This window comes from Aplysia californica, unplaced genomic scaffold (assembly GCF_000002075.1).
Source record: "Aplysia californica isolate F4 #8 unplaced genomic scaffold, AplCal3.0 scaffold00922, whole genome shotgun sequence".
NCBI classification, from domain to species: Eukaryota; Metazoa; Mollusca; class Gastropoda; order Aplysiida; family Aplysiidae; genus Aplysia; species Aplysia californica.
In genome coordinates, this window is record NW_004798192.1 from 47,087 (window position 1) to 71,831 (window position 24,745).

The window sequence follows — 24,745 nt, forward strand, 5'->3', positions numbered from 1 at the left end:
TCTATCATGACAAGAGTAGTCAAAGCAGCTTGGCTGAATGAGCTGAACTTATTTGGGGAATCCTAAAACGATGGATAATAGCGAAAGATCAGGATGGTGTAGATCTAGCTTTTTTTTAGAGCATCTGAGCAAATGAATAAACATCGAACCATGATCACTGATGTCTACGGCAGATCTGGCAATTGATGATGATGATGATGATGATGATGATGAATTTGAAATGACCGGCGCCTGTGGTGTAACGGTTAGGCTCTTCACTTTTGCCTGAAGGAGACCAGAGTTTGATTCCTAAATGGGGATACATTTTTATTGAGTATCTCTGTCATTCTGCTGAGATGTTGTACACCCCTCTACTCTAAGCCGGCCTCCTAAATGGTCTAATTTGTGTCGATGGGGGTGTGTAATTATTTGACCTGAGATCAAAGTGATCGGAGCTGTTAGGGGTGTGTGCTCTGTAATGTAAGAATGAAACCTCCAAACCCCCCAAGTTCGGCGCTATGTACTTCTCCATAAATTTCAGTTCTAATTCATGTGTAAGTAAGGAAACATTTTTTTTGTGTGTGGGAGGGGGGGGTGTTGTTAGGAAGTGAAGAAATCCAGGTCACACTGAGGTACAGCACGTCTGAATGCAGGCCTATATTTGTATTACCCATGCTCTGACCATTATAAACCATAATAATTATATAATGACACTGTCTAAGACAACCACTTTTCTCCCCAACAATGGCGAGTGTCTTTGACAATTTTGACCTTTTCTTTCATTTTGTGGTCTGTACTGGTATCCGAAGGCCAGATACCTGGACTTCAAAATTACCTATTTTTGTCTAGTGGTTTGTTGTACTCACATGAAATCTCTCCTTCCCAAGGTTATGTAGTCTGTCAAATGTGTCCTTTCCTGGCCTCAATCAAAAGAGGTAAAGTGTATGGGTTTATTGCCCCTATCAACACTATCCGGTTGTTTAAGAGGCAGGACCTTTGAATTTAATGTCCGTCTCCGATAGGACTAAGCCAAATGGATTGAGAGCCTTGAAAACCCCATATAACGGTGATAACAACCCAAGTTCAAGAACGTCCAGTCTGGGATTCGAACCAGAGCTGTCCACTCTATTGTCCCGCATGATACTGATACCAACTGATGTAACTGCGCGCCTGATAGTAATAAACATAGCATTTATATAGCTCTCTACTTGCTCAGTAGAGTCTGAAATTGAAGTCCTGGAACCATTCATGGGGGATGTTGACCAAGATGGCCCAAAACAGACAGAGCTGGAGATCCTTTGCTGCTGCCCTAAACGCCCGATGGCGTAATGGGTGGTCAGTAAGTTATATAGCACAAATCCCTCCTCAACAGCAAGCTGTATGCGGTTCACAATCTATACTATTTGATAAAAACAAACAAAAGCAAGACAAACTGACACAGAAATCCCTTGTGTGTGTGTGTTTGGCAGGACAAGAAGCAGGCTAAGGGGAAGGAGCGGGAGGAGCGGATCAAGGAACAGGCCGTGCTCAACTGTCAGGCTCCCCGGCACCTCGAGATGGTCACGCTGAAGGCTGCGCTCAAACTACGCGGCCTGGCACTTCATGAGGTCAGTAGACTCTCTTTTTTTTTGGTTGTTTTTATGTTTGTTCCTTTCTTTCTGCTTTGTTTTGTTGTTTTCTGTTGTTGTTTTAATAAGAGTTTTACGGCACTTGAAACACAAATAGGGAATATATATAATATGAGTGACGAAAATTAGAAGAGGAGAATAAATGTTTTGACCAGATAGGAAGGAAGAAGCAGAGCACCTGCCTACCACCCACTGGCAGCCCTTTTGTCAAACTAGGCCACATCAGAGCTCAGACAAATCCGGCTGGGCCGTTAATAAAAAAAATCAATGTGTCAAAGAATGGACTTACTATCGTTTGAAAACAGCAGTGTATAATATAATGACAATGACTACTTAATTATGTGTATATATAAATGACCACAATCTTTTCCAGCTTTTTTCAGTATTTAGAATTTGAATTTGAATTTTAACCCAAAAATATTTCATGAACATATATATATATATATAACTTATTAAGATACTACACTTAACTATAAGAAGAAAGAAATCGGATAAATATTTGTTGGGTTGGGGTTTTTTTTGCGATTAAAAAAAGAATGTTCCTAGTGACATTGTACTCTTTTTAGTTCTGGTTCAAGTGATCATACAATTTCTTCCATTTCTACTTTCAGATTGCTGCCGATGGAAATTGGTAAGCGATGCTTCACTGTCATCTGTCTAAGATATTTTTGCCAGTACTTTCATTTTTACAGAAAACCTCAAACAAATATAACAATGTGTTATCATTGATGGCTATGCCATATGGTTGGAAGAACAAGAAGATTTAGAAATTCATTTGTACTGGCAACTGTAGTAAAGTTACTGAACACACAAGTGCTGCATATGAAACAGGGAGAAAGAGAGAATGTTTACTAGCATTTCACTTCTGTTCAAATGTTGAGAATTTTCGATTTTTACACCTTCCTAAAACTCTGTCAAAGATAAACCTTTCAACATCACTAAAATGCAGTTTTTAATGCTGTAGTCAAGGCTTACAATTTTATCACTTTCCTTGATTCCTGATGGGAACAACACTACAAAAACTAGATTTTTTTTTGGTCTCTGGTGTGAAAAGTACCCAAGCAGGCTTGAGTGGATTGATTACGACACCGACAATGCATTTAATGCCCTATCTGTTGTGCATGTGTGAGTGCACCTGACTTTCGTTGCACCGCTGCCAGTGTAAACAAGCAAGACTAGTAAAGATTGTCTTGTCATTATGGCGGTTGGTGGTTTGTGGTGTGAACTGATGGACTTCTGGTGTTTTGTCTTATAGTTCGGGTAAACTTGTGCTGTTTAATTATTAAAAGTATAAAAACTTATTTACTGTGAATTTTGTGTTGTTTCACAGTATGTACAATGCAGTCAACCACCAGCTGTCCTGTCGCAACTTGGAGGTAATTCTTGTTGTACTTTTCTGAAAAATGAGGAAAAAAATCATCTGAGGTACAAGTATGTGTGTAAGCCAAAGATAATGTTAGGTTTAGTTTATAGAGTGGTTGCATGTGTCTTCTATGTATGGGTAGTTGAGGTTTAGAATTATTTTTCAACTTACAATGTTTTACTGTCCTTTTATTCGGTTAATTTTTCTTTTTGATATTGACCGGCTCCTGTGGTGTAGCAGTTGAGCACTTTCCTGTCGGACGCAGGAGACCAGAGTGCGATTTGTGAGGGGGAGAATTTTTATAGAGTATCTTGCTCTTTCGGATTGGATGTTATATCCCTCTCCGCCCTGGTTGGCTCAAACAAGCAGGGTTGAAGCTGGCCTCCTAAATATCTAAATTATATCGATAGAGGAGTAAAAAGACCTGCTTTTAAGAAAGACAATCTTTCTTTGTGCACAGAGGGCAAAAAAACCCAAATAAAACGAACCCTCCGCTCACTGCAATTGGTAAGGGAGGAACAAACAGATGCAGTGTGGGCCAGCCCCTGTAGGGAATGGAGCCCCTGTAATGCCTCTTACGACGGAAGCTCACTTGTGAACATCTGGGCATAGATGGTTGTCAGGTTGTATTTGTAAGATGCTCAGAGCATGTGTTTTTTTATAGGGCTGAGCTTGGCCATCGATAATTTATTTATAAAGGCACCAGCCGTCCATCATGTCCTCCTAGTGTTGTTTTAGCTTGAGCTCTATATTTGAATGTCATATTATTATTATTATTATATATTATTATTATTATTATTATAGTAGTACTAGTAGTTGTAGTCCAGCCTCGGTTGTTCCTGCGGTAGTGTTGAATGACCGGCACAATCTGTCTCTCTGTCTGGCCCAGCGGGTGGTTGATGGGTGCTCTGGTAGGTGTGGTTTGCTCATCCTTCTTTCCTATCAAACATCTATCGCCCTTAAATCTGCTCCTTCTTTTTTGTGTATGTTACTCTCTTGTAACACATCTATTCTTCGGCACTTGTATGATCTTATTGTGTTGCAAGCGCCGTAAAACTCTTATTAAAACTAAAACTGTCTGGCCCAGTCTTCCAACAAGGAGCTGCGAGAGAAGACGGCGGACTTCATGAGATCTCACAGAGACGACTTCCTGCCATTCCTGACTCACCCGGACACCGGCGACATGTTGACTGAGGGTAGGTATTCAAATCTGGTCGTTTTTGTTTGTTTGGTTGTTTTTTTTACCAAAAAAAATATTCTCTGCTTAATGGGGTTTTGGAGAAAAGTAATCAAGATTTTGTAATGACTTGCGTGGATTCAAATAAATATGTAGATTTTTTTGAAAATTTAGGTGGTTTTTTGTTTTTACTCCTCCAAAGACACTACTTAGATCATTTAGGATGCGGGCAGGGTCAACCCGGACTGAGAGGGATACAGGATCCCAGGAGAAAGACCGAGGTACTCTATGAAAATATGGGGAATCGAACTCGGGTCTCCTGCCTGCGACAGCGAAGCGCATGATTGGTACACCACAGACACTGGATTCGTGAATTAATCAAATATCGTTTAAACATCTTCTTACGTTTGAGTCCTGAAGGCGTGTTGGTCAAAGATTTGCAGTGTGAAGAGATTAAGTAGGTACCAGAAACTAAATTTTCAAAGTGGCTGTATGCCAAATTTATCTATTCCATATGAAAGACCTATGTCTCCTGAGCATTTTGGTACCATTCTTTAACCTCTCAGTCAATTTTTAAGAAAATGGTAGTTGTTTAAAATTTGATCAAATTTGTTAAAGTCGGTCAGTGGCTGCAACCCCATGTTTGGCAGACAATAAAAGAGTACCAAGTGCACTAAACATCTCCACATTAACAGAGTACAATCACTATAACATGGGGCCTAATTTTTTTCAAGACTGTGAGATCATTACAAATCAGTATTTTATCGCCTCAAACATGATGATCTGTCGTTATTTCGACAAAAACACAGAGCGTTGACCCAACCAGCGCCGCACTGACCCCCGCGGCGAGCGAGTCGGCCCTATACTCTAGTGTACCCTGCATGGTGGGTCACATGCTTTCTGAGTCTCGCAGAAGGATTGATGCTAAATAATTCCAAGCCGATTACTTTATTCAAATAGGAAATAAACTGATCTTTCTATTCATACCTTTTTTAAGTCGGTATTTTACATATTCTGTATAAAAAATTATCTTTGAAAATTTTGACGGTATTTTTAAAGACTTTCTATTTAAACGCCATAGGCCAAAAGTATACCAAAGGAAAGCCTGTTTAAAGCTCTACAGTTCTCCGCCAATGAAAAGACGGCATTTAATCATCCCTCGGTCCGCGAAGCATTTGAATGCACGCGTGTCAATTTTTTAATCGGCCGACCACGCATTCTGACCGCGAGGGGCTTCGCTTTCCTTCCCGATATTCTAGCTCCTAATAATCGGACGTATAAACAACTTACACCATTGTAACGAGGAAAAGTTGAACTTTTACAAGGTGTACGACATTTGGTGTTTTATAGCGAAAGAGCAAAGAAACAGCGATCTGAATTACCCCGATTTCACCGATACCACGTGCTCGGAAGGCCGCGAGTGCCCGCGAGGCGGTGTTTACGCTACCTACAGGGTGATCCAAAAAAAACTTAACAACTTGTCTTGTAAATATCTTCCTCCATACTGAAGTTTTTGCGTTTCAGATTTGAACATAACGTTTGGAAGTCAATTTAAGGAATTTGTCTGTTATGTATTTCAAATAAGTCCATTGAATGGTTTTGCTCTATATAGCGCATTAAAAAAATCAACCCATTTTCAACCTTGTCACCATTTTCATAGCATGGCGCACCAGTTCGCATTAGACCTACCTCTAAAAGTTGCAACAATCGCGCCATATTGCAAGCTACAGCAGTCTAAGTCAACAGAAGTCTGCAGATACATGTATTATTTTCCCAAATTTTGTTTGCCTGCTGAGATCATGGCTACGTTTAGTAAAGAGCAGAGAGCTATTTGTATTGAACATTACCTCTCCACAAACTCGCCATCCCTGACATTTTGTAAGTTCTGCACACGGCATGGAGAGAATGCTTTGGTGCCCTCAAGACCTTTGGCGTCATGAGTTGAGAAGTTCTGTCAGTTTGGATCTATAGCGAATCAGAACTAAAAAGTTCTTTAAAAAATAACCACTTCAGGTCGAACACGCACCTTGTGCAGCCCTTTAAACGTCACCAGAGAGCAGATTTCAGTAGCAGAGTCCCATGAGACGTCCGTCCGTAGACGATCTGCAGCTAGGACTTTCCTACTCATCAACAGTCTGCATTCTCATGGCAGATCTTGACCTACGACTACACAATGTTCATCTTCGCTAGGCCGAGACGACATGGATCAGAGCATGGCACTTTGTTCATGATTCCTCGATTGTCCTGTAAAGAGGGATAATTTCTTCTATGACATTTGGTTTAGTGCAAAGCCCATTTTCACCCAACGGGATATGTTATCTCCAAAAATGCTGTCTATTGGGCACTCCACTGTATTGTCTCTAGAAGCCACTTCTTGGTGAACATGTACAGTGTATGTGGCTTTAAACACTCAAGGTTTAGCAGGTCCTTGTATAGGGCGCCACTGAACATTTCGAACGGCGCGTTAAAAATGTGTCGAGTCCAGAGGAGGGAATGTAGAGCACTGCTTCTAGGAATTTCAGAATGAAATCATTAGCTTTTAAAAACTCTGTAAAAGTAATTAAATATGTGAGGCAGCGTGGTGGAATCAGGCTCTTGTCAATTTTTGGGCATGTAGGGTTATTGGTATCATCTTAAAGCTTGTTCACTGGTCTTCATTTGGATGAAAAAAATCTCAATTTATCTTGAATATAAGTCGAGATATTTGTGAATGAAGGAGGTGGGAGTCACCTGTTTTCAGAGGTAAAATAAGTGAGAAAATGGCCGCCAAAGATTAGTTATTTCCTTAGCTTAAGAGCCCGTGGTAACTTGAAAATTTACGTTTTTTTGTGTCTTTAATCAACGTTTTAAAGAAAAATCCACATGGAAATGAGTTCTTTAATGGGCAGGAAAAGTGTTGAGCCAAAAAACAAAAATTTGAAAAAAATTCACAAACCTGCGGAAAAATGCAAGTTTCTTCACTTTGATTATTTTGACGAGAGCCTGATTCCACCATGCTGCCTCACACATTGTTTAAATGTCACAGGGATGGAAAATTAATTTCAAAGAGAAAAGAAGGAAAAAGGTCAACTAATCTTTTCACGACTTCCTTTACAAGATTTTTAAACATTGGTGAACTTTGCGTTTTTGGGTGCTTTTTTTCTTTTAGCCGTTTCCGTTTTCAAAACATGTTTGTTTTTCGTGGAGTTTATATCAAACAAATTCCTTTTGAATGAATTATGTCTGTTCCAAATTACAGCATTCTAGAACAATTTTTGCGCGAGATATTCAGAAAAAAAGTTGTAAAGTTTTTTTTGGATCACCCTATAGATAGAGACATCACCTGCACAAACGGTCACTTCCCTCCATGCTTATCTTTTTCATCATGATGGCACTGAGTAAGTAATGCGGCCAATCTCCTCGACAGTGAGTGGCCGTCTCTGACAGTTTTGACTGTATTTGTGTTGCGAGTGGCGGAAAACTCCTCCTAAAAAAACTATTTTTTTCATCTTTTTGTCCCCTCAGAACAATTTGAAGAATACTGTGAGAAAACGTCAAAAACACCGATGTGGGGAGGACAGATTGAGGTTTGTGTTAAGTTCTCTCTCTCTCTCTCTCTCATGGAAACCGCAGCTTGCACTGTATGCTTCCAAGGAAGCTGAGAATATTTCTGAGTGTTCTAGTGTCTACCTGGGTAATAATGGTTGTAAAGCACATAGATCGTATTGTTGATTGTGGATATGCGCTCTATAATTATTGTTGTTATTATTTTTATTTAATTATTATTAAGCATCACTTCCTCAGCGTTTAGACACAAAAGTTTTTAGGGATTTTAATCATGGCTGAACATGCACAAGTCTGGAACAAGAAGCTGCAGAACTTTGTGTGTGCTGATTAGTTGTTGATCCTGGGGGTAGGAAATCTTGTAAGAATCGATATGATGAGTATTATGAGGGTATGAAGGTTTTTGAGAGGTAATCTACCACTTTTTGTTGATGTTGTTGCCGTATGTTATATCATGAGCTGTTGACAATGGTATGTGGGTACTGTGTTAGCTCAGTTGGTGTTACGTTGAACTAAGAAGCCGTTGGGCCTGGTTTGAATCCTAAATTGGGCTTTCTTGAACTGAGGCCTTCGTTTAAAAAAAATTATTTTATAAATTGTTTTGAAGGCTCCTAACCCATTTGGCTCAGTCATTTCAGGGACAGACGTTAAATTTGAAGGCCTTGCCTTTTAAATAAGCTAATAGTATTGATAGGAGCATAAAAAACCCATACACTTACACTTACTTATCTACACTGGTATGTTTTAGCTCCGTGCCCTGTCCGAAGTGTTGCAAGTGCCAATAGAGGTCATCCAGGCTGACACACAACCTCTTGTGATCGGAGAAAGTATGAAAGCTGACCCCTTGACCCTTGTGTAAGTTTTCTCTAACATATACAGTGCAGTCCGCTTAAACTGAACTTGGTTAATTCTACTCAACCCCCCCCCCCCAAATAATTTTAAAAGTTCAAACCTATGAAGACGAAAGACAACAGAATTCCCCTTTTTTATCTTTGCTATTTAAGCAATTTCTCTAAACTGAAAACACAGCTAAACTGAAGATAATCTGACGACCCTGTAGATTTCGTTTAAATGGGCTCCACTGTTATTTTTCTCTTGTCTTTTTCGATATCTGATATCCTTCTAATTTGTTAGGATTTCCGTTTTATTTTTGTCTGTTTTGTTTTGGAAGTGTTCTCTGCTCCTCATGAGTGTGGTTGTAGGGTGACACATGATTTTAACTTCTTTATTTTCCTCAGCTATTTCTGTCCTTTCTCTCAGAGGGAGGTTGGAGGGTGCTACCAGTAAGCCCTCTTTCTGTTATGTTTAATACATTTTATATATTTCTTTCCACTTTCGGAAAATTAGATGGGCAACCCGTACCTTCTTGTCGTTTCTCTCTGTCGTTATTGTCTCTCCTTGATCAGTACTAAGAGGGGTTGGTTTTTTTGGTGGGGTTTTTTTTTCCCTTTCTGATATTTATCAATATATCCTTTATTTTGTTTATTATGCACAACTCCCTTAATCAGACAGAACAAAGAAGGGTATGTTAAACAAAGAGATAATTTGAAATAGAAAAAATTCCATTTTTGTTCATCCACATGAGGGAACTTTGGCATACATTGGCATAACATCTAAACATATATTATACGTAAATAAATACCTAGACACATGATATATTGAATCATAAATATACTATTAACACTCTACTGCTGGTGGCCACTACTGTGCTGATCCCTGTAGTGTGAGTTGGGGTTATCGTGTCTTACTCAAGGACACACCCCAGTGACCACCCACCTACACACCGTGTCACCGATGTTTGCTTGACCTTTTGTCCATCTGGCTTCCCACCGCAGGTACCACCGACACGTGTACAGACTGGGAGAACACTACAACTCTGTGTGTCCGCTCACCGCCCAGGAGGAGGAGGCGGAGGAGGAGTCGGGAGTGCAATGATGACGACCAGGATTAGCTCTGTACATATTCTCATCACAGTTCTGTACCTTTGGTAATAACTGATCTGTAGCCTACGTATTGTTGTCACAGTTCTGTACATGTATATATTGCGACGTCCGTGCTTTCATGTTGCACCTCCATTTTCAATAACGTTGAAAACAGTTCATAACAAAGAGTGAGCTGAAGAAGTCACATTTTCTCTGTTAGAAAAAATGGAGATACGACAAGAAAGCACTGAGGTCGCGATATGGTAATAGCTGATCTGAACATATTGTCATCCCAGATCTGTTATTGTAGTGAGAATCTTTTCCTCTGTGCTGTGAATGGTGCTCTCTGTCGGTGTGAGTGGTGTTGGTGAAATAGTTAAAGCGTGTGTGTGTTTGGTATGAGCGGAGGCAAGTGTTCTTCACATTTTGGTGAATGAGTGGGGAGTGGAGTTTTCGCTGTGTGACAATGTAACTTGACACATTGTTCTGTTCAATTGTTTTCCTTGTTAGATACAGCAGACCAATTATGTTTATAACTTTACTGTATTTCTCACACTCCCTTGGTTGTTGTTGGTTGTTTTGGGTTTTTTTGCACTCTCTGTATTTGTTTGTGTGGGGAGGAGGGGGGGGGGTATAACTGTATGCTCTTGAACACAGTGTCAATGGTGTATTGTAATGCTGTTTTGTTTTAGTACGAGTTTTAAGGCACTTGCCACACATATAGTCATATATGTAGGCCTACTTTAGAACAGAGATGGTTGAGAAAATGACAAGAAGTATTCAATGCATAATGAGTTAGACAAAAATCATTTCGGTTTAAGAATATCAAACTCCAAAGTTTTATTGGACATCAATAGAGTTTAGAAAATATCCCCAAAATGCCAGCCCAATGCATTAAACCAACAACATAGAATCTTTTGCTTAGATCTACAAACCAAAACACTTAGAATCTAGATTCTTTACTAGATCTACCTAAGATGGCTCGACATAAATCATTTGACATGTTTTTTTATCCGCCTTTATTCCAAAAAGCAATTAACATCAACTAGTAACCTATGTGAAAATATTTGGATCCAACTGTACATAGTGTTGTCAGATCCATTCGTTACCATGGAACATACATCTAAATAGTATCAAGCTTAGAATGGCTTATTTATCCTTTGTACTTGTTTTTTAAGCCATCCAAATTTACCTTTCAATTTTGGTAAGAAAATACCCCCAGTGACTGTTTTTAAAAAATCCATAAAAGAAAAATAAAGAGACATCATGGCTGCCAGTGAAAAATTTTTCAAGCCCTGAAAACCCAGATCCTAAATTTTCCCAACCCTGAAATAAAAAAAAAAATAAAAACTCTTCCTGCCTTGCCGTCTGTATGTTGCTCGTTGAACCATTTAGTCGCCTTTTACAATGCATGCCAGGGTCCAGCAGTGGATACCGTTCTTACTCCTTATCCACAAGGAGGCAGAGTCCAAGCTCACACTTTCTTAAAGAAGGCAGTTATGTTGGTGGTCTTAGTTTTTTTAAAGGGTCTTGGAGATTGCCTGACTAAGGCTGTCAAATTGGGTGTCGATGAAGCAAGAGATTGGTTTGAGACTGATGGTGAACGGAGGGGTTGGTTTGAGACTGATGGTGAACGGAGGGGTTGGTTTGAGACTGATGGTGAATGGAAGGGTTGGTTTGAGACTGATGGTGAACGGAGGGGTTGGTTTGAGACTGATGGTGAACGGAGGGGTGGTTTGAGACTGATGGTGAACGGAGGGGTTGGTTTGAGACTGATAATGAAGGTAGGGGTCGGTCTGAGACTGAAGATGAAGGTAGGGGTCAGTCTGAGACTGAAGATGAAGTGAGGGGTTGGTCTGAGACTGATGAAGGTTGTGACTGGTCAGTAATGGAGGCTTTTCTTTTTCTGGACCTCACTGATGGGGTTTTGGTCTGATCTTTTATGGACATAGCATATGATTGTGAGATCATACTTCTCATGTCAACGGAGATTGGATAAGTTGACGCAGTATACCCAGAGGCTTTCAATGTCTGTTTCACAGAGAGAAGAGCCTCAAAGTTTTGTGCAGTCATTCTGGTTCTGTCCTTCTCCAGAATATCATCCATTATATTGAAAGTCCCTTCAACAATAGGTCCACTGAAACAAGACAGTTGCTTTCACCAACTTACTCAGTTTTGGATACTTTGGCTGTCCTTGAACTTTGATGTAGAACAGGTGACAATACCAGTCTGAATCAATTCTGGTGCCCAATTCATCTTCGTCATATATAAGGCATGAGAGACATCCGCTTGTCAGTGACATACTCTCTCAGCTCTTGATCAAGGGCACCAAGCTCACATGAATGTAGAACTTGTGGCAGAGATTTTGCTAGATTCATAAGTGCTTCGTTGAGTCAGTCCTCTGCATTTCAGGTGATAAAACAGAGAGTCGAATCAAAGTCTTATTACTTAGAGGCAAGTTCTTCAGCTTTTCACAACCATTGATATATCCTTTTAGGAGGGCTTTGTGGAAATTAGCCAACCAGAATTTGAACTTCACATCCTTTTGCATGATCATATGATCCTCATATACATCAGGACCAACTGACAGAGATTTGTTGGTTAACTGGATTGTTTCATCCCTGCAGTCCAATTCAGCTAGATCTCTGGCATTGTACTCAGGAATTTTGGAAGGCTTGATAAAACCTCTGTAGAAACCCTGGAGTACTTTGAAGATGGAAGTGGGCCGGGTATGTGCCAGTGGCTTTTCACTTTGAAACCTCAACACATAACTTTTTAATTGTCCAAGTATTCCTTTATATAGCTTCAGTAGAAGAAGGCTCTTGTCTTTGATCTTGAAAAGGAACAAGGCAATGTTGTCTAATTTTTTTAACACCAGCTGCAGATTTGTTCTGGGCCACTGACTTCCAGATAGACACAAGCTCAGACTGTTTCTGTTCATCAATGCCATATTTTGACAAAAATGACAAAAGCTGCTGTTTGTGGCCTTTCTTTTCCTCTGCTGTCAATGTGCCATATTAGTAAATCCATAGAATATCCCACAGCTTTAAGATTCTTTGAGCAACCTCATGCAATTGGAGAAATCTTGTTGGCAGAGGCCTAAGGTGGATAACAAACATGCAGACTTGCCCAGAAGAATCTGTTGGACACTGTTTGAAAAGGCTTTTCATTTTTGGAAAGGTCCTGAATGTCAAAATGTATAGCACACAATGCTGGTTGAATTGGATGGAAGGTCTCGATTTCATTAAACATGGCATTGGCACTGTTGTTGATCATATGCACCGTATCTCCCGAAATGTCCATCAGATGGTGATTTTTCTCCTTTCTCCTTGCCTCTACTCCACTATTAAAACCTCTCATCACGTTACAGAAGTCCATGAGGACTGACGTCACCTGGTCCCATTGGAGTTCATATTCTAGATCTATTCTATATTTGAAATCTAGATCTAGATTTTCTAAATAAAGAAAAAAATGTTACTTACATGGGAGCCTGCAGTTTCCAGTCACGGAGTTCAAACGGTTTTTGTGTCCAGTGTCAAAAGCATGGTCACAAATGGCTTTCTTCCCACTTTGAAGCATACGTGAGGGTCTTCCCGCAAGCAACACAACAATATGCACCGGTTGTTCGACTTTCCTACACCACACAGAAACTTTGACATCGTCGAAAATTTCATCAAACCATTGCCAACACCTCTTATTATTTTCACTTTTCTCCAATTCCTCCGTAGAAGCAGGTCTATCTAGAAACTTCATCTTCAAAAATCAAACAGAACTTACACAGATCTAGAAATCTATTTGAATTTATCGAGATTGACGGTAGGCTAGCTTACGACACAACCACTCGCTGGCTTAGCTTTCGTCTCACTGACACTGATCCCGGTTTTTGCGCGAACAGATCTAACTACTCATGAAAATAATCAAAGGGATTAAAAAAATCCGATTTCTGGAAATCGTTCACCCCTTATTTGAGCCATGTAATTTATTTATCCTTTCGATCCCGTGACCGGCGTTTCCGATGATCACAGATCAGACATACGAAATGAAATATCGCATCCGGAACTTGCATGCTTATCGCGATACCAGTTTTTAAAAGTCCATTACGCTTGGCCGGACTCGATCGTTACCGGCCAATTTTTTTTTCCGTTTTGAGAGACCCGATGCCACCCGGAAAGTGATGCTGTGAAATTTTGTCAGCCCGGATTTCCGGGACCCATGGGCAATAGAAATATGGTCAGTTTTCTGCGGAAAATGAAATACGGTGGAGTCCACTTATAATGAGTCCTGAAAAAACGAGACGTCTGTTATGAAGACACTTTTCTAAATCCCTGTTTTTTCCCTTCTTTACCTTTGTAAATAAAATACTGCTATAGCGCAATCAGACAAACACGCGAGTCGGTTATAGCAGAATATTGCTGTTGCTGTGCACAGCCCATTTATAATATGTAAAACCTCGCCATTTGAGAAACTTGGTGGTGATCTAGCGAAACAAAGTATGGGAGAGCCCACAGTGAAGGCCGGAGCAAATGAGTGTGGAGGGTGTGGAATGCACTGACAAACATTGCATAGCTGGATAAGCATAGGCCAGCCTAGTCTAGATCTTCTAAGCCTACCATGCATCTCACTTCTCCTTTTCAGGAAAGTCTAGACTTCGTAGAGACCCAAAGGAAATATTTTAGATGCAAAAAATTGCAAGATCTGTTTTCCGTCATTGATCCTAACAGACTTCTGGATTTTATAAAGGCCATTGGCCTTTATGGGAAGTTGTGAATGGGATTGTTAAAAATTTTTAATGTTATTTGAAAAGTTGTTTTGAATTAATTTATTTACATCAAATTTTTAGCATTTTAGTAGAGATGCTGACCAGAATCAGGCTGTGCAGTGTACTGGTGCAAATAGAACCAACCTTTTTCTCGTGCGCTCATATGACCTTATGCAGTCGTTAGCGTCGTAAAACTCTTACTAAAACAAGCGACAACAGTGAATGTCATCAGATGAAGTTTTGTTTTTGGGCAAGTTTTGTTTTCACATTAAAATGTCATTACACCAGGTCTGTATCACAACTTTCTTTTGAATATTTGAGCCTAGATTAGATGAAGTTTTTCTTCTGTTAACATTTTTGTAAGTCCAATCCCCCAGTTTTTCGTTTCTTCTCTGCTCTATGAGTGTTTAGAAATGTGCTTTTTAATCTACTCATTTGTTAATAGCTGTTTTTTCTGCTGTTGCATCTTTTGTTTGATCTGATTGCTCTATGGCCACTGCTGGATGAATAGTATTCTTAAGTTTACAAAAGCCATTGGCTATGAGGGTGAAAGAGTGCTGTTAAACCTGGAGTGTGTAAATCATTGTATGTGAGGGTTGGAGAGGAGTGTGGAGACAGATGTATTTGTTCTGAAAGTCATTGATTGTGACAAAGGACTGAGGACAGCTGCTGTGGAAGTAAATTAACATGAGTATGTGCACAAGAGTTTAGAAAGTGAAAGAAGAAGGGTCTGGTTACAAATATCATCAAATGTGCCAGAAGACTGCTACATTGCTACAACAAAAAAGTTGATGTCAAAAATTTTGTTCAATTCCTTCGAAAGTGCCTTATCGTTTTTGCTTGAGACAGCTCTTCGAGTCCTTGATCTCTCTTGAAATTCCTATTGTGTTTCTTAATATAATTGCACCTGGTACAATGTGAAAATGCATAATTTTTAGCTTTGTGCCGTACTATGGAGGTAATGGAAATTGGTTAAATTTGCTGCTCCTTGGTGCCTACATGATGTTACATTTACATGTAATGTATGTATGCACACATATGTACCAAATTTGCTATTAGTTTAGTGCTGGGCTTGCAGGCAATCGATTAACACAGATTTTGTCTCGTGGACAACCACATGCTCTCACAAAACAAAATCAGCAAAATGACTTTTAAAAAATAGAAAATTTCCCTTTTTGACTTGAATTTTTAAAGTTTTTTTAAGAATATGAGTAAGATTTGGGGAGGGGGGTGTAATATATGTATAGGGAATTGACGAAAGAGACACAATTGAAGACTCGGGTCTGGAAATGTCACAAGTCTTCAGACTGCTGTCCTGGCTAATAATACTACAGTGGAATCCTGTTATAACGAGAGGGAGGGGACCGGAGCAAAATGTCCGTTATAGCAGGATTCTCGCTATAGGGATCCAGTAATAAATTCAAGGGAAACTGTAAAAGAGGCCTTATCTATGAGTTTGGTGTTCTGTTTATTTCCTTTTGCTATCTCCCCTTATGATGATTTTGTCAACAAGACCTCTTGGTCTTACTTGATCAAAAATTGAATCAGGTTTCTTTCTTTAGCGATGTGGACTGACAGCTCAGCGTTGGCGATCAGAAGGAAAGGGCCCTGGGCTAACTCCCCCGCTGTGTTTTCCCCCACCCCACCTCACCCTGTGATGCATTCTGTCTGCTTGCGCACGTCACACATTCGCTCCGTCCATCACATTGATGTGACCTCTCCATCTCCGCATCGGAGAAGTGAGAGGCATGGTAGGCCTTGATAATCTGAACTAGGCTTACGCTGGCCTATCACGCGATGCGTTCTGCTTGTCTGCGTATGCCACACCCTCCCTACTCAGTTGCTCCGGCCTTCATTGTTGACGCACATGGGCTCTCCTATTCTTTGTTTCGTAAGATAACCAACAAGTTTCTTTACTGGCGAGGGTTTGCATGATGTATAATTGGCCTATCCACTGTTCACAGCAGCAGCAATATTCCGCTATAACCGACTCGCATGTTTGTCTGATAGCGCTATAACAGTATTTTATTTACAAAGGTAAAGAGGAGAAAAAAACGGGGTTTTAGAATTGTCTTTATAACAGACTTCTCGTTTTTTCCGGACTCTTTATAAGTGGACTCCACTGTAATAAACTTTACTGAAAATGGATGCAGACAGCAAGAACACACTTGCCCTTTGATAACAAAGGGGTCAAAATGACACGAGAAAGCTGTTTTCGTGGGGGAACTCTCCTGGTCTAGAGGTACATGTAGTGTTCGGTACCTAAAAGTAACAGCGACGGAAAATTTTCTCCTTTTACTTTACTTCAGACCTCCTGGAACCTGGAGAAGAATCACAGAAATTGATGTACAGAAAAGTGGAAAGACATGGAATAACTCCAAGAGGCTAGCCAAGGATAGAGAAAGGTGGAAAGTGTTTATCCATGGCCTTATACCCTGGTGCAGGGTGAGAAAGGCAATGAAGATGATGATGATGACTTCACTTCCTTTCCTGCTCTCAAGTCATGTTCTGTCATCTGCTTTCAGCTCCACTATCTGCCCCCCCCCCCCCCCCCCCGGCTCTCTCTGCTGCCTTTCTAATGCTACTCCTTGGCTCCTTCCTGTTGTCTTTTAGCCATACCCGTGGTCTCACAGTAGGTAAGATCTCTAGCCTTCTTCGGATAAGGGCGAAAACTATTGGCAGTTCCGTGTGCAAGTTGTTCATGTTTAAGATCCCTTTGTGGTCCTAAAATCTATAGGTTTCCGCCGCCAATCAGGCAAAATTCTAAATTTCTGCCAAACTGAAAATACTCAATGTGTCCCGCGCGTTCATATGACCGTATGTAGTGGCAAGCATATTATGAGCTGTGTAAAAAAAAAGACCGATTCGTTCAAATACACAAGCCTGTGTCATCTCGATTGTTTACCAAGAAAAAGTTGTGTTGCTGTGTAGAGCCGAGCATAAGGCAACTTTTGATTCTATAGACCAGCGCACAATTCATTACGTAGATCTACGTCAAGACTACCTTATTATTGTAATACATGTAATGATCAGTTGCCGGGGGGAAAAAGACTGACGCGTTTGAATATGCGATGTTCAACGCCCGGATCGCTAGTGCCCCCCCCCCCGATACGCACACACAGCCACACATGTGCAGGCCGCCCATCCGACCCCGACACACGCCAGAGTAGACACGTACACGTGCCAACAACACACGCGTTGGTATTTAGAAAGAACGCAGATTGGTCGCATGCAATCGGCTAAGTGAATAATGGTTCATGATGCAGGTGCAATGGACGATTTCTGGGAATAGATAAAGTTTGTTCTGGGAGAAGAATGAGCGAAGCCACGTCTGCGGGGGCTGTTCACCCTGGAAGCGACCTCGTTGAATCGGAGCTCGCTGATTTAAGTGCTAGTTGAATCCGGGTTACTTTTATTGATTTTAAAGAAGGAAAAAAACGGGGAATCTATCTCATCTCGTTGAACCCGAGTTCCACTGTATCACACCTATGTTCAGTTCAGCACCCACATGATAAAATCAGCACACAAGAATTAAATTAAGAATACATGTGCAGTGCAGCCTCTCTATAACGCAACCAAAAATTACTAATTACTATAAGGAAAAAAAATCGAGACATTGGCACCTTGTCACTGTACAAAGGATGTCGTTATGGGGAGGCTGCACTGTATACTGTGGAACTCGGATTCAGCGAGGTCGCCGGGCCTGACCTAAAATCTCATTGAATCCGAGTGTTCGTTATAGCAAACACAAGGTTTTGTGTAGATAATTACAGGCACTGAGCAAGTAATGTATAAAGAGTAGTCACTAGCAGTGCCTGAAATGCCTGCATATTATGAGCTGCGTTAAAAAAAAAAAAAAAAGAGATTCGTTCAAATGCACTCCTGTGACATCTCGATTATTTACCACAAAGTTGTGTTGCTGTGTAGAGCCTAGCATACGTCAACTTTAGATTCCATAGACCAGCGCACAATTCATTACGAAGATCTACGTCAAGACTAGCTTATCATTGTACATGTAATAATGATGTGTTCCCAATAATGATCAGTTGCCGAGGGGAAAAAAAAGACTGTGACGGGTTCGTATCTGCGATGTTCAACGCCCGGACCGCGAGTGCCACGTGTGCAGGCCGCCCATCCGACCCCGACACACGCCTGAGTAGAGCCAATAACTCACATGTTGGTATGAAAAAAGGCCGCTGAGTTGTCGTATGCAACCGGGTAAGTGAATAATGGTTCACGATGCAGTTGCAATGGATGGTTTCCCGGAATAGATAAAGTTCGTTCTGGGAGAAAAATGAGCGAAGCCATATCTGCGGGGGCTGTTCACCCTGGAAGCGACCTCGCTGATTTAAGTGCTCGTTGAATCCGGGTTACTTTTATTGATTTTAAAGAAGAAAAAAAAACGGGGAATTTATCTCATCTCGTTGAATCCGAGTTCCACTGTACAGTAGAAGTAGAACCTGCCATCACAGCCACCTGTACAGACAGCCACTTTCCACTTCCCCCTTGTGTTTTTCTCCTGCACAAAATGATAACCTTCCCAACGCGGCCTGCAGCCACTGTTTTATCAACAAACACCTAAAAAAAACTTGTCGAAACAATGCAAATCTCTCATCGTCTGCCAATTTGTCATAAATAATATATCAGCCTCTGAAGTTGTGGATGAGCTGTCATAACCCATCCACGTGTAGTTATTGTTAGTCCCTCCCATGAATGAGCCGATCATTGTGTCTTAGGTCCCTCCATTGTTTACCCATGTTGACCAGTCGGTTACAATTAAGTAATTTTCAGCTGATGATGACAGAGGCGTGTGGTCTGTCAGAACCAATAGCATAAACCCCATCGCACACAGAAGACCAGCTTAGATTCCTGTGAGTGGAGAATTTTTATCAAAACTTATTGAGTATTTCAGTCTTCTGCTGGGACGTACCAGAAATCTTGACCTACACCAAAAGTGGGCATTGCCCTACTTGTAGGAGAAGTTTGGCTTCATTGGTGTGTATATTTGTTTGATAAATACAGAAAACTTTCCTTCTCTTTTAAAGAAACTGAACAAGAGGCAAAAACTAAAAACTCTACCTTCGATTTTCTCAAAACAGCATTTTTTGGGATAGCCCCCCTGTTCTTAAAAGCAACCATTTGTCAGTCACAGTGTTACTAAAAGATTGCCTGCTTCATGAAAGACTCATAAAGGGGAAGCTTATGCCACGGGATATTGGCCAAAGAGTTTCCCACTTTATCTGTCGATTCGAGATGTGTACAATAATGGCGTTTAGATAGCACACCAGACTAGGTCAACGTACTGCGACATGCATATAAATGTACTATGTGCACAATGAACTTAGAAAAAAAACTTTAAAAAAACTAATACTAATAATCAACTCAAAGTTTACAGTAATAAAACAGTCTTTTTTCACAACCCATTTTTTCACAAAAATCCAAGCCAACAACAATACACATTTCAATGAAATTTTAATGTACAAGGAGTAAGCTCATGAATGAATGTTTCAGCTGCTAGTAAATAAAAAACCAACTTAACATGCATGACTTAAAAACGAGACCAGTTTTACATTGGTGGCTTATAGTTATAGTCAAATTTGTAGAAGAGCACAGCTAATTTTTTTTTGGGTGACCTTATTTAGGCCACATATGGCCTAAATAAGCTAAACCCCCCTCCCTTACCTTATTTAGGCCTCACCTGTGGCCTAAATAAGCTAAACCCCCCTACCTTACCTTATTTAGGCCACACCTGTGGCCTAAATAAGCTAAACCCCCCTCCCTTACCTTATTTAGGCCACACCTTTATACAAAGTCACAGAAATATTCCTTTTGTGCTTATTGAGGTGCAGTGCAGGGTGATTTTACCTGCAAGGATAATTGGACAAAATGGGCAACATCTTTATTGCTAATGGTCATATTTAGATAAATCCTATATCATTGTCTTTTTTTTCTTAACTGCTCATGGTTATTAAAGAGTAAGCCAACTAGGCAGTAATTTCGGATTCCTAATACTAATATTATGGGCATTCTTAAAATTTTAAAACTTGTTTTTACCGCTTTTCTCAACGTAAAACGGATTCCGTAAAAAAACAAAACAACAATGACCTTATCTTTCTTTTTCAAAGTATTGTGCATGCATATGTGTGAAACTATATATTCTATGCTTTCATGTACATGAAAAAAGCTAATAAAGGCAAGCAAAATGTTCTTCAGATACATAGATCTAGTAGTAGGCCCACTGGAATTTTTTTATAAACCGGGAAAGATGACCAGAAAATAACAAAATTATTTTATGATCTTCACTTGCACTTGCAATTTTTTTGACAAATTATAGTCTACCTCATTGTCTTTTTTTCCCCGCATTTTTCTTCACTATTCATGACAACTGGCATGTATTGTTTTCAGTTATTATCAAAAAAGTGGATAGGCGAACTACGGGGTCTATCTAGCCAAAAGGATAGGTGGACCCCGGGGTCTACCTAACAAAATGCTAGGTTTTAAGATGTGAACCCCGGAGTCAGCGTAGTGAAATAAGTAGTAGATCTAGGTTTAACTAAGGATCGGTGGACCCCGGGGTCAACATAGTGAAATAAGTAGATCTCAGTTTATTTTATAGTAGGACTGGCGGAGCCCGTGGTCAACATAGCGAAATTATAAGTAGATATAGGTTTAATTAAGGATTGGTGGACCACGGGGTCAACGTAGTGAAATCAGTAGATCTAGGTTTAATTAAGGATTGGTGGACCCTGGGGTCAATGTAGTGAAATAAGTACATGTAGATCTAGGTTTAATTTTAAGGATTGGTGGACCCTGGAGTCAACGTATTGAAATAAGTAGGTTTAAGGTGGACCCCAGGGTCTACCTAACGAAATACTAGTTAGGTTTTTAGAATAGGAGGAACCTGCGGTCACCGTAGTAAAATAAGTAGGTTTAATCAAGGTGTCCCGGGGGTCCACCAATCCTTAATTAAACCTTCTTATTCCTCTACGGCTATGGTGACTTCGGGGTCCACCAATCCTTTTAAAATTAACCTTACTTATTTCACTACGCTGACCCCGGGGCCCACCAATCTTTAAAGAAACCTACTTGTTTCACTACGGTGACCCCGGGGTCCACCTGTCCTAAAACCTAGTATTTCGCTAGGTAGACCCCGGGGTCCACATTAAACCTGCTTATTTATCACTACGTTGACCCCGGGGTCCACCAATCCTTACTTAAACCAAACCTTATTTCACTATGGTGACTCCGGTGTTCACATCCTAAAACCTAGTATTTCGCTCTGCAGACCCCAGAGTCCACCTATCCTCTACAGGACTAAACTATTATCAATTTGCAATTTTCATTGATTAGCAATATTTTTTTTTAAATATTGAATCAGAGACTCGCTGTCTAAAAAGTCCACTGATAATGCTATTCTTTTCAAAGAAAATGGCACAATTTGATTTTATGACATGTTGAAAAAGAGTTTTAAAAATATCCCGAAAACAACATAAAATGATTATATAGATCTCTCTCTCTATATATATATATGTGTGTGTGTGTGCTTGTGTGTGTGTATTTTATTATGTATACTAAAAGACTGAGCAGAGGCTTACAATGTAAATTCTGTGCTCTACAAGTAGAGAAAATATTAAGTTTGCGCAAAACAGATTTTAGAAAAAAAAGTTGGATCTAATTATTCTAATACAAGTAAAAGTGATTGTTATGCTGAGATTTGTTATTATTGACTCTGGAAATACAGTTACTTGCTGAATCTAAAAATAACTAGAACTGTGCAATTCGTTTTATTTCAATTCCAAAGCCCAAAGGCATAGCAATAATAAGTTAGATCTAGATCTAGCAGTTGTAGGCTCTCTGGCTGCTTCTAGCATAGGCCTGCTACTACTGATTCTAGACAGGGAATCTAGATCTTGCTATCGCCTGCACTATTAAAGTCAAATATATGGTAAAATAAAAACAAAACTGAATTTTTTTTCAGTCAGTACATCCCAATTGCCATAGCCGCATGTATTAATAGTTGAATAATGCGATACCGCAGCAACACGTTATCACAGTGTGCAGGGGAGAGCGAGGTGCCCGGTCAATTCGGTGGTTCGGCTTTTGTAGATCTATGCATTTTTTACGGAAAGCCCTATTACCTAACCCTCTTACTAGATCTATTAGTGTTGTGAAAACTTCAACCTCTACAGCTCAGGCGTCAAAAGATGCTGGAAAATAATAATACGTCCTGAAGTTTCATAATTTATTTTTATACAGAATAACACAGTACACAGCCAGTAGTTTTTATTTCATCGAGTTATAAAAATGGCCTTCGTATAAAAATTGCCTTGTTTTCAGAAGCAAATTTTAATAGTTCTAGTTCTACTGAATCGATTTTCACGCGAATTCAACCATTTTGATGATCTTTCTTTTCCTTTTAAAAAGATGTAGATCTAGGCCTGTCGGATGTGGCAGTGCGAATAACACTGAGTTGTTTAGATCTAGACCCATCAAAACACGAGGCTTCGTGGCCGATCACAAAAGTCTACAGGGCTTATTGAGGCCGATTCGCCCTGAGCACGTTCACTAAACTGCCTACTAGATAGAATCTACTACCAAATATTCTCTACACGATCTTTGCTACTACTACTACTAGGCCTACTAGTCTACATGTACTACTACGAGACAGTACGAGAGAGTGTCACTCAGGCAAAGATAGTGTAACTTTGACTCAGCCACGTAGTGTACACTCTTTTTATACCCCAAATTTAACCCGGAAGTCCATTCGGAGGATTTGACCTTTTCACTTGACCAAAGTGTGCCAAAATGGTAGCCTAGCTTTTGCCCCTCCATGAAGGAAAAATCTGGCCCTCATTCAAACCATTGGGATTGAGCAAAATTTTGCGTATTGTGCTTTGTTCTTTACAATATTCATTATGGTTATGATTTATAAGTTGTACACTGAGACAAAACCGTACTAAATGAGAAAGGTGCACCATTATGAAAGTGGAACGAACTCAGTTGCCTGAAAAGGGTAGTTTGAGCATGTGTGGCCTAAATAAGCTAAACCCCCCTCCCTTACCTTATTTAGGCCATATGTGGCCTAAATAAGCACTCCCTTTTTTTTTTCATTCACAGCTGAAAATCACCATCAACATTCAAAGGTTCAAATCCGACACAGATGAACAAATCCATATGTTTTTCAAGCAATTGGCGAACTGGAAAAATCATGCACACAAATCAAAACCAAACAGGAGACTAACACTTTCTTCTTGCCTTCATTTCACCTCTGCTTTAGCAACTGCTGCATACATACTCCAAAATAATGGAGTAACTCAGAGACGCATAACTACCCCACTTCTTTGACATTCAACATTAATAGCCACTGTGTAAGTGTATTGGCCCCATTGACCTTAAGCAGTTGCGTTGTGAGCGCCGTAGAAAACTCTTACCAAATTGAAAAGGCTCTACCATGGTGACTTCGATGTCCCACATAGCAAGCCATCTCTTTGGCATTCCCCATGGCAGAGCTACCACAAAAAACACTCTCGACAAGTGACCAAAAAGCCACTACTTCCCCTGCATTCAAACATCAATAACCTCTATGCAAGTGATCTCTATTAAACAGTGAGACATACCCTTACACTTTCCTTGATTCCAAACATATGTATATATTGACCATGCCATGTCTCTCCTTTGGAACATATCAAGGAAGTCAAAATCTGAAGGGAGGGAAGTGGTACCAGTACGGTACTTAGATAATCTAGCTCTGTGACGGTACTTAGATAATCTATCTCTATGACGGTACTTACATTATCTATCTCTATGACGGTACTTAGATCATCTAGCTCTATGACGGTACTTAGATAATCTACTCCTCTATGTCTACTCTCTAGTTCCTCTGTAAAGCTGCTTCATGCAGGCTGCTTTAGTCACCATCGAAATCGATGCGCAGTCTAAGAAGTGGTCTCCACCAGCATCACCAAAAATATAGGCCTACTGAACTAAACACCTCTCCCTAGGTGTTCAACAAAGAAAGGCACCAGCACTGGGAGATGAGACATTCCACATCTGGAGTAGCGAGGAGTGGCAGAGAACGAAGAAATGTAAATGAGAGGAAGCAATGACAGCCATCACTTTTCAGGCACCCGGGCAGCGTCACAACTGAACTGAAGGCAAAAAGGAAGAAATCTCTACGTGCATAACGCACTTGTCTCCTGCTCCAAAAGTAATTCTCTAATGGTCAAAGGAAAATTTGTCTCTACATCGCCACTAAAACTAAAAGCTAACGAACTGGACAGGAAATGAAAACCTCTAAACCTATCCATCAATATATCAACAACAAAAAAAACCCAAGGTCAGCCATAAAAGAAAGGCATGGCCACAACCAAAGCT

At 40.2% G+C, this 24,745-nt stretch overlaps 1 protein-coding gene across 1 annotated transcript; it reads left to right on the plus strand.

Annotated features, from left to right (window-relative positions):
* Positions 1-1,448: 1,448 nt before the first annotated feature.
* On the plus strand, positions 1,449-15,548 carry LOC101860209 (deubiquitinase OTUD6B; the record flags this gene model as incomplete). The annotated part of the gene is given in 7 exon segments (XM_013089309.2): positions 1,449-1,586; positions 2,219-2,238; positions 2,938-2,983; positions 4,058-4,166; positions 7,652-7,713; positions 8,439-8,545; positions 9,526-15,548. Coding segments are annotated over 7 exon segments (582 nt in total), but the record flags the coding sequence as incomplete, so codon positions are not given.
* Positions 15,549-24,745: the final 9,197 nt, after the last annotated feature.